This window comes from Rhipicephalus sanguineus, chromosome 9 (assembly GCF_013339695.2).
Source record: "Rhipicephalus sanguineus isolate Rsan-2018 chromosome 9, BIME_Rsan_1.4, whole genome shotgun sequence".
Taxonomy (NCBI): domain Eukaryota; kingdom Metazoa; phylum Arthropoda; class Arachnida; order Ixodida; family Ixodidae; genus Rhipicephalus; species Rhipicephalus sanguineus.
In genome coordinates, this window is record NC_051184.2 from 33,728,539 (window position 1) to 33,743,109 (window position 14,571).

Genomic DNA, 14,571 nt, shown 5'->3' on the forward strand with positions numbered 1-14,571 from the left:
GTTGTGTAACGACTGGCTGTCATTTTTCTCTTCTACCACGCTACATCACATATGTTAATGTGGTTCCTTCCCGACATGAAGCCTGTATAGGGTCTTTTTGCGAAGCAGTTTCAAGCACCGCCATGGCTCTGAGGTAGTATACTGGGCTCCAACGCAGAGGGCCCAGGTTCGAACCCCGTTCCATCCTGGATTTTTTAGATGCGAAGCAGCTTTTGCGCTGGGCTTTGTTCGTGGTTCCATTGGCGACCGTCCGCTTCCTAAAACCTACCATAGCCATCCGTAACATATTGAGCACGCGCTCGCGCCAAGGAGAAGTCTTCTTCGTCTTGTTCTTCGACCGCCTTGATGATGATACGTGCAGAGTACTTTAGGGGCCCGGGCTGCCGTATGTTGTCCTAGCTAGGTGTAACGCAGACAAAACGACGTGTGCCGGCACGCGCTAGCGCTTTCGGGCCTGTGTAAGGGGCTGGGTAAGACGCTGTGGCCTCTCCCCCTTACACTCTCTCAGCAATCACGTGGTGGCGTCGGGGAACGAGATTCTGCAGACGCGCGATGAACCCTCGTGGCGTGCTCCAACAAGAGTTCGCGACGAGTAACAGCAACAGACTAGAGTGGATTCATGGTGTGCTCCACATGCAAGGACGCGTTAACATCGGGCAAGGTGCCCGTGATGAACGGAACTTTTAAGTCGACCCATGCGCTCCTTCGCATCCGCACATGGTTCCCTATAGTGGGATATGGTGAAATATTTTTCTATTTTTTTTCTTATTTTGTGCGATAGCGGTTACGGACACTCGCGGCGACGGCGCACAACTACGGCGCCACTCATAACAGCTTTCGCTGTAAAAAATGTGAGCCATTCCACGCGGTGAAGAGCGAACCACACAGAGGTGACAAACAATTTCAAACTATAGCCGACCACGCGCCCTGCAACAAAATCCGAGATATCTGTCCAAAGAGGTCCTTTTGAAGTTAGCGTATGCTTATTTAAGTTTTCCATTTGAGCATCGCGGTAATTGAGTCTTTTTGTCACGTTATCAGTATCGGGACATGCGTGTGCGTCCTTTCCTATACGTACATCCTTTTCGGCGTCACTGGTTTCCGAAATGCACGCACGTCACTGCTCTTACTCTGTGTGAAGCTCAACGCCTTTCAGTAGTTGGTCACAGCTGTTTGTTTTAATGAGGAGGTCAACATATAACTGCTTACGAGTTTAAAATGCTGCATTACCATTGGCTATAAACCTGTGTAGTATCGTGATAGCTGTGAGCAAAAGAATGTACCTATATGGTGAAGCTCAGGACGAGGAGATGGTATGTCAACAGCCGTCATCAACGCAACGGACTGAAGTGCCGTGCGAGGCAAACACAATTTCGAGGGATTCGTAGCTGTTCTCGCGAAAAAAAAAAAGTTATGGTCACTGGTAGTATGCGAGTAATATTTATTTACTGCGTAGAAAAAACAAATCCGCAGCATGTCATAGACGGTGGCGCAATAATAATCTTCAGTTTCTTCAGTTTCTGCCGCTTCTAGTGTTACCACGTTGGAGACTGATCACTTCAATTTTTTGTATTCTCTGAGACAGGGGTGGGAAATTGATCACTTTCCGACTTCCTTGTTTGTCCAGGAGCATCAGGCCACTGCGAATAAATTATGCATACAGATGGAGGTTAAGAAACGCTTATAGAAAAGCATCGTCTTCGCTATAATAAATAGCCACCGTCACGTCAAACGACCGCAAATGAGGCATTAAATGCTTTTAGCTCATGTTGTCGGCGACCTTCAAATGACCTTGAGGCAAACGCAGAACAGTTATCCGGGCCTTCAGACGTGAACATCCGGACAGTTATTCAAAGGTTAAGCAAACGAGGTTTCTGGCCACCAGCGTTTGCACAGGACCGCATTACATGCGATAGACGCTGTCGAGCAGAGGATGCGAGGCGCACCGCGCGTCTCCGGACTTTTGCATCCCAAGGACGTTCAAAGGCTCGCTACGATAAGCGACATCGACATGTCTCGTACAGCGAAGGAGATACGGTGTGGCTGCAAATTCCATACCGCAAGCGTGGCTTGTACCAAAAGTTTCTGGCCAGCTACACAGGTCTCTTCGTCGTTCTTTCCCGCCTTCGCGGCGTTAGGTACGTCATATCACGGCTCGCGTCTACTGCCCGTCGCTCCAGAAAAACTGACGTCGTGCATGTCGCCCGTTTGAAGCCATACCACGCGCGACACTGACTGACTCGCCCGGTGGGCATCGTCTGCAACAGGGGAATTGATACCGGACTTTCGACGAAGTGTGAGAGAGGTAAGGTTTGATTCTGGGCTAAGCCTTCCGCGACCATCTATCATCCCGCCTTGTGAAATAAACATATTGCCACGCCCACTTCTTGTCTTATTTAGATGTTTTTAGGGGCGAAGCTCCTTATAGCGGCACCCGTTCGTCCCTCGTAGCGTAGTATGTAACCAGTCTTACGCTTTGACCTGCAAGGTGGTGCCGGTGGGAGGTTTTTCCTGTGCGTTGTTGAACAATAAAAAATTCGCAGCGTTAGCTAAAAGCCGACTTCTTCTGTCTCTCATTCCCATTAGCAGCCATTCTTTACCTCCAAGGTAGTGCCTAGTGAGATTTCTCCTGTGCGTGATTAAACAATAAAAATTTTGTTCAAAACGCCGTTGATTGATGAAATAAACCAACAAAAGACGCCAGATGTTTTGTAAAAGCAAAACGAAAGAACGCCAGATGTTTCTAAAGCAAAACGAAAAGACGCCAGCTGCTTAACGAAAGACGCCAGATGTTTTCTAAGCAATGGTTTTCTAAACAATGAAAATTCACAGCGTACATGTAAAATTAAAGTGCGCTGCAAGTCGTCATAACTCATCGAACCTTTAGTATAAACGCGCCCGATCTCACGTCGGTGATGATGTACTGGGCAGAATTCACGGAAGATTCACGGTTTACCGATGAACCTCCGCAGCTTCGCCCACTCATCATCATTCGCTCCGTGGATATGCTGTGATTTTTTGGGTTTGACCAGCAAGGGCGGTTATCAACGCTCGAGGCTGTCCGCGAAGCAGTGTTCGAGAAACTTCTCGATTGTAGTAGATCGTTTTGTTAAGATTTCGCGCCGCACGCGAATGTTCCAGCTTTATCGAGAGAGAACGCCGCCACCAGCGATATCGCTGGAAAGTTCGATAGCACTTGTATAAAAACCGACGCACTTGACCGCTTGTCAGTTGATCGACGGACGACGCCCTGTTCGCCGCTATCACTGTACAGCGTGTATTGCTGTAGTGCTAGTTCTCATTTTCTCGGCCACAAGTTCGGCCAAATAAACAGTTTCATTCTGCAAACGCCGACTGCTGTCTTCGTCGACGTCACGACCACGTGACAATATTTCACTGTAACCATATATATATATATATATATGATGTATAATGTGTGCGTACGCGCGTTGCTCTTCGTCCTGTCTTCGATGCGCTACACCAGTGAGATGATAAGTTTCAGCAACATGCCCGTCAAGCAACCTTACTCGGTGGCCAGTATTGCACGATAAGAGCGTGGTCACAGTGATAGTAGGGGGTGTGCATGCCTGAATTCGTAGTTGCCCTTCTTTCTCGGACAGATGATATCGCAGCACCAGGTGCATACTACGCAGACGGCAATGGCGGCGAGGATTATACCGATGGCACGCAGGACGTCCGCGAGAGATGGGAGCGGTCTGGTAGTAAGGTGATCCCCACTGGGTGTTTCCTGCCCGCTTCTGAAACAAACGATATCATTGGTCATCTTTAACGAAGCGCGGGAGCGCAGATTTCATGTGTCAGTATTTATGTGCACGTTGGAATAGCCATTCGGCGTGTATATGTCTAGTGCTTCGAAATGCGTGTTATGACTTTATCCCATCCCCACCAGCAACATCATCTACACATGGATCCGAGCCTTGACAACATATGGAATTTTTAATGTCCACGAAAATCTTGAGCGCTTACTCGTGCATTAGCAAAGGTGCAAAAATATGCCTAGCTACCATAAATGATGTGCGTGACATGCATGCCCATGGCGTTAGCCTGATTGGATGCGAAGCGTCTGGAAGACTTACGCTTGGTCTCGAAGGTGAGGGTCTCGACTTGCTTAATTGCAATTAAAAGAAAAATTGCAGTTTCTCCGCTCCTGCGGAGAAACTGCGATTTTTTTTTCTAACGCTGGTAATGTGCTATGCGAGTGCGGTGCGTTGATGTCGTCAAGAACGTGATGACGTCATGGCTTGCCCCTTTCTCGAGTAACTGAATGCGCTCCGCCGAAATGGACATGTCCATTATAGGTGGACAATTCCAGAATAGCTTCTCTGGTTGATTACTAGAAAGTCTTTTGTTGCAAACAGAAACTCCAAGATTGCACCTCATGGAGAAGAAAGAAGCATAACTTACGCGCCGTCCTTTGAACAGTCCTCACATCCTGTCTTCTCCAGAGCGTAGTCTAGCTGTTGAAGAACGCAAAGAATGACCTTTGTTTACGTAAATAAACTAGAGATGCAGTGACAGTATAGCGAAAACTGGACGGGTATCTGGTGGGCTTGATCTTGTTTCATTCACGTGTTCACAACACTATTAAGTAGGGGGTGTGTGAATAGCGAAATTTCATCTCGAATCCAATTCGAATAGAACAGTGCCGAATAGTGGCCAAAAATATCGAATATCGAAAAGATCTTATTGAAAATTGAAAGAAAGCACGAAGAAAGGAAATCTGCTCATGTCCTCGAGCACCGAACGACTACGAACTGTCATGCAGGAACTCAAGCTGTTCCACATTACCTGGCTTCAGGTTCGCGCCATGATGTTACGGTGTTTCCTGCAGTTGAAAACACTCGCCGGAGCGATAGTCGTTTCTGAACGAGCGGTACGGTGCGGCAGTGGTGACTGCACAGCGTGGACAAATTTGCACGTATGGAGCCAATCATCGAGGGTTTCGCCGGCCAAAGCTGGCACGTTTTATGGCGCTTGCGGTATACGCGACCAAACTATACAAGAAATCAGTACCTTCTTTTCGGAAGCGAAGTTATGAAGAGTTTTCGCGTCTTTTTTTGTCTTTTTTTACTCGCGGAAATGGCATAATATCCTTCAAAATAAACACGCGCTCGATTTTGAACCAGGATATCCGTAAAAGTTTTAACGAAAGGCCTACTGTAACGACGTTAGCGTTAGCTTTAGCCACCCCACCCTAACCAAGTAGAGCCATTGGCCATTGTCGCGTTTCAGACATTTCTGCTGTCGAATTATTCGAAACTTCGAATACTAGCTATTCGAAAGTCGAATCGAATAATTCGATTAGGTACTATTCGATTCGAATTCGAAATTCGAATATTCGCACACCCCTACTATTGAGGCGCAGGAATGCACCTAAAGGAAACTAACGGGGAACATTAAAACAAGTGGAAAATAAAGTGAACCAAAAGCTAACTTCCCACGGCTGGTATCCCAAGGGAACGTCTCCAACGCCTCTAACGAGTGTCACTCGTGGCCATAGTGATAGATGTGGAAGAATCTGTGAAGCGCCCGCGTGACCCCTTTGGTAGGGGAAACCACGACAGACTCTTCTACTTCTTCTCTCAACTTAATCCTCTACAGGACTCTTAACTGTCCGAAGTAAGCTTGAATGTGTAGTGTCTATATGGGATTTATCTACTGAGAATCTTGTTGACGCAGCCGATCTTGATGAGATGTCTAAGATCGATGAGGGAGAAAGCACGTTTAGCTTAGCAACGCCCCTACTAAAACACACCGTCATCAGCACCCTGATAGTCGGTAGATTATGTGCTTAAAGAATTAAAGACGCCGCTCTTGAAAAGGTTCACGTTCGGCATGCCATAAGAGAATACAAAGAGCACAAACTTACGCTACACGATCCTTCCAGGACGTATTCGTCTCTCGGATGATCGTATCCTTCGCATTTAACTTGAATCAGGCCGAATTTCTGCGATTTGTTCATCTCCGCCTGGCATTCCCACTGTAAATGAACAGGAGAACGCGGTGAAGAACTAGAGATCAGCCACTTAGTCAATGTTCGACAACAAATGTTCAAACAGGTTCTAGAAAGTAACGCTCAGAAGGCTGGACTGGCCGATGTTCGTTCGACTCTCGTTCGAATGTCACCTGATACACTCTCATCGCATCTCCTTTAATCAAGCACTGCGGTGAATGTACCGTAAAGCATAGGGTTGTCTTATCAAACGATCATTGTTGATATTGCCGATATCTCGATATATTCTAGGCACAGTAGGCTTCGCTTAGGTATTTCGGTAGTTTCGGCGTCTTGAGGAGGCGAGCACGGATAGTAAAGGCTGGCATAGGGTGCAGTTCTTCCTGCTAGCACTGGTCCTACTCAATCGTCCATGCACTTAATCTTGCTGTGGCCGCCTACACCACAAAAGTCTTCTGGCAATGGATCTCTTTAGCGTTGGGTTGATTCGAATACTAAGGCCCGTACTTACAGGAAAAAAATTTCGACAGCTAATCGTGATGCGGACGTACCAATGCTCTCATGAAAAGCCCCGAATTTCATTACAATAATTTCGTAGGCTTTCCGTAACAGTATTGCATAAATCTATGAAATCATGCTTGGAATCTGTTTGTTTTCCTGAATCTTTTTCGGAAATACATGTAGAACATCACTGCGACACTTCGTCGTAACCACAGCAGCGTCCGTGATGTCACTGATATCAACTGGGACGAGAAAGTGACGCAAGACGCTACTGTAGGAGTAGTCACTCGGGGGAGAAATCCCCAGCGTAGAAGCGGGGATTGCGGATCACGTGACAACGACGTCACGATCTCGCGAGTGGTGGCGGCGCCTCCGCACCTCCCCGAGAGTAGGCTGACCTTACCGGGAGAGACGGGTACCATTTGACCGACCGGACAAACAATCCCCGCGCAGTGGGGCAGACAGCGGAATTTCGGACGGATGTTTGGCCACATTGTCGCAGTTGCTCCCACTGCGACAACCGTTTTGGAATCACTTCGTGGGTGTGTCGACCGCAGCCACCGCCATGGTGACCATGATGACAAAACTTAATGACAATGCCACTCTTCTATTGCGATAGCAATTATATGGACACTCGCGGCAGGTTTTTGCCGTCGCCGTCATGTCCTGGATATGTATATGTATTTAAATATAAATAAATGCCATAAAGAAAAATAAATCAGAAGAAAGAAGTCACACTTTCGCCGCAAGGGCGAAGCAATGAATGCGATAGCAAGAAATTAGAATGTCACACGAAAACGACAAGCAGCTCGATACTTGCAGCGCGCCGCTGAAGCACAAAGAAGAACGCCCGAAAAGAACGCACAGGTATACACAGGACAAGCGTGAACTACCAACTGTCACAGGCGTTACGTCTTTGTGCTTGAGCAACGCGCGGCAAGTGTCGACAATGGAGAATCAGACGCTCTTAGATATTTCTTTGTCTTTTAAACTGCGGCGCGTGGCGTTACCCCTCGGCGTCTCCTGCCACATCTGGGCGTCTGACGCAAGATGTGCCCGGTGTTTTTTCTTTTTTTGTTCCACATCACGAGTGGGTACAGAAAGGGACCACTTTGTCGTGCGCATCTCAAGGGCAGTTTTCAAATTGAAAGAAAATGTTGGAGCGTTGCGTGATAGAAAACACGTTCAAGCTCTTTCGAGATATGCGTACTACCAGCAGTAAACGGTGTATATAAATAGCTCGCCCTCATTTCGCCGGCGCTCGCATGGCGCTTGGTTGAGTTGTCTAACGCAGAGCGCTGGGGAGCTAGGGGTCGCTGGTTCGAATCCCCGGTCGGGTGCTTCGGAATTATTTCTTGTTTTATTTTTTTGTGCCTTTTTACATACATACATACATACATACATACATACATACATACATACATACATACATACATACATATCCGGGAAATGAAGGCGACGGCGACGGCAAAAATCCGCCGAGAGTGTCCATATAATTGTTGTCGCAATAAATTTCCGAAAACGCGCCACCGGGATTCGAAACTGGGACGCCTCGCTCCGCAGCGTAGCGCGTTAGACAGCTAGGCCACGCGTGATACGTTCTTTGGAACACTAACGGTGAGCTAAATATATAGACCATTTACCGCTGGCGGTACGCAGAGCTCAGAGGTACAGTATCACAGAATCACCATCTGGATTGCCCGAAGGGCGCGCTTTGAAGCAACGCTCCAAGATTTTGCTTCAGTGTGAGAAGTGCCCTTGAGAGGCGCACTAAAAGTGGCCCATTCCTGTACCCACTCGCGATGTGGAACGCCGGATAAACAATGCGTCGAACGCCCCCACGCGGCAGGAGACGCGGAGGGGTTACTGCAGGCGCGGCACTTTTCAAGAAAAAAAGTATCTATAGGAGTGTTGGGCTGTAGCGCGCTGCTCAAACACGAAGTAACAACTGTAACAGTTGTTTCTTCGCGTTCGTCCTGTGTATACCTGTGCGTTCTTTTCGAGCGCCGTGCAAGTGTCAAGCCGTGACCGTTGTTCGCGCTCGTCATGTGTGCGTTGTTTTCCTGTGTCCTTCGCTCTTGAGAGGCGCGCTGCGAGTATCGAGCTGCTTGCCGTTCCTCGTGTGACATTCTAATTTGTTGCTATCGCATTCATTGCTTTGCCCTTGCGGCAAAAAAGTGACTTTTATTATTTTTTTCAGTCGTCTCAAATATGCGTGCTTGCGGGACACTACGTCCGAGGCCTACACTAAGCTGAACTTGCCGTGTACGTGCTGCTGAAGGATTGGCGAGAAAGGTCACCTTTATGCCCCGGCCGTCGTTTCCCCGGTTGTGGCACTCGACGACCGCAGGCTGATACTGGCAACCCGCGCTGCCGCCGCGGCAGTTCAGCTGCGGCACTGAATGGGAGTGACGTGCAGTGTGTTTAGTCCCTGCCGGAAGGTGAGAAGCTGTACGTCTGTCAGCTTCACCTTGTCACCTGCACATGTCAGCGTGCAGCTCTGTGACTGTTCGAACATTTCAATACAGCGAGCACGAGGCCATGATAACCAGAAATTAGAGAAAGCTACTAGCACCTATGCAGGAATGCCCACTGTACTATGCTATCGAGACAGGCCTGTAGCCAGTGGGGGGCCCTAGGGGGGTGTTTTACCAAGAATAAATAATGAAAATAGGTGGTTTTCTAAACTAAGGCCTTCAGCAAGTGCACCCACCTTCCGCCCATATTGAAGAGAGCAGTGCAATTTTGTCGTTCTTATGGTGTTGTCTTTCTCGCTCTGCGGCCGTATATTGTTAAACCGAAGAGAACTCGTGGTCAGAAAAATTTTCGCACTATCACAACCCATTGAAAAACCTATTCACAGGCAGCCTTTAACCAGAGATCAGGCACGATATGTTAACCGTACATTTTGCTTCGTTTAAAATGAAAGATATCATTTCGACACCAAATTCCAACACCCTGAACTTTTGTTATATGTATACAAGTACACGCGCTCATATAAAAAAACACACGCACGGACATTCGTAGAAGGGTTGGGCCGTTTAAGAATTGAGGTGTCGGCTAGATCACTGATGCATCCATATCAATAGCAGAGTTATACCGTATGCTCTAGTGCGCGCTCCTTGAGCGTCGGCTATTAGGCCTTATACTTTATGTTGTCCTCTAGGCACAATATGTACGCTGCTGTCAAATGAAAGGAAATGCCAAAGCGGTATCTACAGCCAGTTTCATGACAAGGAGTGTCCTTACTCAATATTTCTCGCGCATGACATGCGCATACTTCGATCACGTCGTTTCCAATGCACCCTAAAAAAAAATATGTGCTATACTTTTGACTAACTCCTGACTCGCTACGCGTAGAGGTCAACCAGCTTGTCTAGAACGCTGGAACGCCACGCTCCAGCACGTGCCAGCAGGCTCCGGCGCCGTGTATACCGATAACAAGTACCCCTCGCGCTCCTCAGTCATCATGAACAAATACCAACTCGCCCGACTTTTTACTTTACTTTACCGATAACAAGTAGTTTGAGATGAATGCCCACATTTGAGCATTCATCTTAAGCGGCCATGCATGCTAAATTCGGGCTCTTTCGAACCAGCTGTAATCGGCAAACGTCGTCAGTGCAGTCCGGAGCGCGCCGTTCCAGTGTTCTAGGCAAGTGTGTCGACCTCTGTACGAATGCGACTCTCTTCAAAGAGACATGCTAACTCTATTTTGGGTCTCACGATTCTCCAACGAGAGCACGATGATCTCCGAAGACGGTTCACGTTTCTCTTTAAACAGAGTCATATACGTGGCAAGTCAGGACTTAGAAGAAGAGTCGAACAATTTTTTTATTAGATTGCACGTTACTAACGCGATAGCGTTAACGAGCTCGTTTCGTAGAAATTCCATTGTCGGCGTCGGTGTCGGCTTCGTTGGTTGTGAGCGAAAAATCATCTTGTCAGTGACCGAACAATCGAGAAAGATGGAAATAAAATAAATAAAAATCTTCTGGTTCGAGCGAGAATCGAATATAGTTCATCTGCGTGGCAAGCAGATGTTCTACCACAGAGCCACGCAATCGCTTGAAATTGCTTCGGAAAAAAACACAACACTATATGAATGTCATGTAGTGGAAGGAGTGTCCTTAATCCATGTAATATTGCGTGGCAGAAGCATATGATAGCGTCAGGCATCAATACACGTGGATTGCGCAACGAGTGTTTGTTTTAAAGGCCCACCCATTACAAAGCGCTCAGATATATTTTATCATCATCAGCTGCAAAAGCATCAACAAGGTGAGCAGCTGCGTAGGTTGAATTCGCGTGTTGCCTTACGGACGCGTAGTGGGCCCTTTGCTGATTCGCAAAAAGGAAGAATTTTGGCGTAGTGGGCACTTAACAACTGTACTTGCAGAAGGCATTCTAGGATAGTTTGAAACGGCCAATGTTACGCACACAGACGTTCGTTTCCTTACGGCACGGTTGAGGCATGCACCGAGAAACGACGTCAGACTAGCGATTGACAAGACGATGCGAATGGGGCCCGATTACGATGCTGCGTTCTACTCTTGAAGGCAAAGCTCAGGCGTCCTCCAAGTTTTTGAAATCTATTTTATATGAGTTATATGACCCGACGCGAGCTAACGCGCTGATAATGAAGGTGGTGCAGCGAGGACATTGGCGCAGAAAAGAGCTAATGCTTACCTGACAAAACGCTGGGGAAATGCGTGCACAGGCAAAGGACAACGGCGAGGATGAGCGTGTAGGACATCTTGGCAGAAGACGGGATGGCAGCTTTATATCCTTCAAACTCGGCGTATCCTTGGGGCTTAGAGACGTCGGATGAGCTATCAAATCCTGTTTAATATTGAGTTAATCGGCGATCTGCGTCTATGTTATCGAACCGGAATCGAAGTTGGCCAGCAACGTCAGCGCACCAGGCTCCATTCAGCTTTTCGTCGTCTTCTGCTGTCCATCGCCGCACAGATGAAAAAGAAAGCGACGAAATTTGAATTAAGGCACGCCGAAGCGGCATTTCGTCAGGAACATCGGTAAGTATTCTGAAATACACAAGTATAGGCAGCTTGTTCTTTGGGTGCTCGTGGTCCTTATTTGTTTCTATCCTAAGGCGCGAAAAACTATTTCGCCAAGAAGCGCCGCAGCCTCTGCGCCCGAGTTTTGTGCTTTAGAGACAAAGAAAAGGTTGATAATATGGTTTTCCTGCGCAGAGCTCGAAAGAAACAGATAAGCACCAAAACCTAACGCAAAGCTATAAGGTGATACACTGGCGCAAGTTAGATGACTTTCCGCTGTACTCGAAAAGGTACGGCCACGACTCGCCTTCGTTCAAATTTTGTCGCTTTGCTGTCACGGGTAGTTGCGCTCTGACGTAAAAAAAGGTGGTCGCGTTTCGCGCGCGGCGGGCACGATCAGTTTCGGTGTCGCCCTTCATATTCGATGATGAATATCTCGAATCACGTGCAACTTTTCCGGTTCCTAAAAATTAGCTATGCCATAAATTCTCACGCACTATTACTTTCAGATACATAAGCAACTGCCCTCAAGTCAATAATAAAAAGGTAAATAAAAATATTACGTCAGCTTCGCACTATAGGGGTGCCAAGCCTGAAGAAAGTTCGGAGCTGGGCGGCCTTCTTTGTTTCTCTATATTTTCCACTTTTCTTTCTTTTTCTCTCTTCTCGCAGTTTTTTTTCTGTCATTTTCCTGTGTGCTTATCTCTATTTCTTTCTCGGATTTCTTTATCTCTCCCTCTGTTTCTTGCTTCATCTTTCTTTCAATCTCTTTATATATCTCTTTATTTTTATTGTGACAGCAATTATATGGACAGTCTCGGCTGGTTTTTGCCGCCGCCGTCAGGCACCGTATATATATATATATATATATATATATATATATATATATATATATATATATATATATACACACAAAAGTCCCCCAAAAATAATTCAGAAAAATGCTTCCGAAGCACGGAAACGAACCAGCGACCTCTCTCTCCGCAGCGGCTGGCGCTAACCACTACGCCACAAAGCGCAGATCCTTCAGGTAGCTAACGGCGAGCGATATGCACACTCTTTACCGCTGGCAGGACTCAGAGACGGCGGGCGCTTATAAGCGTTTCTTCATTGCCAGCGAGGTGGCGCGAGGAGCGCAACGGGCGCATTTAAAAGTCGTCGGCCAGCTCGCTCGCTTCTTCTAATATTTGCGCTGGGAGAACCTTGCACTTCCGCTGTCTGCTCGCGCGGTAGTTGCTGCGTGGGGGGGGGGGGGGGGGGGGAAGCAGGTGTTTTTGCAGCTTAGCAGCGCGTCCATCACGGGCCGCTTTTCTTGCTATCGCATTCATTGCTTCGCCCTTGCGGCGAAACTGTGACTTTTTCTCTCGCTTGATTTCTCTTTCTGTCGTTCTTCCCTTTCTTTCTCTTATTTTTCTCTTTCTCTTTTTTTATATGCTATGCTTTACTCATACACCTCCTCCTTTCCCTCACCCTAACTTCCCTTTCCCGCCATCTTGCGATACAAGGCTATGCTATGCTCTGTTAGATGCCGGGACAGCCGAGTGGTTAGAACGCTCGCCTACGGATCGTGGGTACGCGGGTTCTGATCCCGCCTCTCTGAGAAATATTCTTTTCGCCAAGAATTTCTTTCTTGCTCTTTCTGTCTTGCTTTGTTTTTTTTTCTCTTTCGTTCTATCTCTGTGTACTCTTTCTGTCACTCATCAGAGTCATTCCATCCCGCTAGAGTGTACTAGAAGGCGGTTTTAGTACACTCTAATCCCGCACCAGAGAAATCGGCACACGTGTCTTGAGAGCGAAGCAGAAGAGGAAGAAGTTTCGTACGTCTTGTGCTTTCACTGCAAAGTTTGCGTTGAAGCTACAGACCGCGCGAAGGTCACTTTGCTCGATGCAGCGGCCGCATTTGCGAAAGGAGTGAGCTGATAGCTAGAAGAGCCAAAGTAAGGGCTAGTTGAAGCAACAACTGTGACAGTTCGCTCTCGTCCTGTGTATACCTGTGCGTTATTTTCGTGCGTCCTTCTTTGTGGTTGTGCAGCGCGCTGCAAGTGTCGAGATGTGACAGTTGTTAGTTCGCACTCGCCTTGTGTGTTTGCTTTTCCTGCGTCATTTGTGCTTTGAGCAGCGCGCAGCAAGTTCCAGCTGCTTGCCGTACTTCCTGTGAGATTCCGCTTTCTTGCTATCGCATTCATTCCTTCGCCCTTGAGGCGAAGCTGTCACTTTTTATTAACGAAGATCGTTAACCGGAGGATCGCCTTTGAGAGTTTGCCATATTGTCGAGACTTGAAATGCCCGCGACGATTCGATGAATGCGCAGTTTCTACAAGCATGAGAACAAAGAAAGACAGTGGTGCTGGCTTCTTATGTCAATAGTGATGCTAACGCGTGCATTAGCCTGCCTTTAATTAACTTCCGTACAGAAGGAACTATAGATGCTTAAACAGTTACGTCGTTCGAAGACCCGCACACGTGAATGTCTTACAGGTGGCGCTACGTATTTCGGAATATACGCAGATCAGTTTCGTGTCTGCTTTCTCTTACGCCAGTGTACGCCCTTTCGGTTAATGATGACTATGATGATGATAATGATATCTTCTTCCTGATGGCACTCATCCACAAAGTTGGATGGACCAAGAATCATGCACTAAAGTGTTTAAGCTAAAGAAAGACCTATGAAGCTTAAGGAAACCAGCGGGTGTTCACGTGTGTTGTCTTGTTGTCTTCTACTGCGTCCGCGTCTTCACGCGTTACTATGTTTTCAAGATGAACCTCTTGGTGTAAGGTCAACGTTTAAGCCATTGCTGATTGGGCAGTCGGTTCTGTAATGGCGTTCTGGTGGCGACGTGTTTCTCTGCAGTGGCGTCGTTGATGCCCTCATACGTCATTCGTGACCAAGTGCCTCATTCTTCGCACATACTGCATGCGCCTATGGTTATATTATATGTACCATGTTCTATGCTAAATAATGACATTCTCATGTGTGTCTGTTTTGTGTGCGTGCCGTGGTCGTAGTTTCTTCAAAACATGACGAATAACTGAATGCCAACAAACGGGCGTATCGAAAAGAAAAAGAAAATCTGAGCC

General features: G+C 47.3%; 1 protein-coding gene across 1 annotated transcript in view; it reads right to left on the reverse strand.

The window, feature by feature from the left end:
• The window catches only part of LOC119405436 (store-operated calcium entry-associated regulatory factor-like), a 28,062-nt gene extending 16,605 nt beyond the window's left edge, over nt 1–11,457 (reverse strand). The window contains exon 1 of the mRNA XM_037672273.2: nt 11,165–11,457. Coding sequence (XP_037528201.2) covers nt 11,165–11,231 — 67 coding nt within the window. The 5' untranslated portion in view covers nt 11,232–11,457. The remainder of the gene's footprint in view (nt 1–11,164) is intronic.
• Between the last annotated feature and the right edge of the window lie 3,114 nt (nt 11,458–14,571).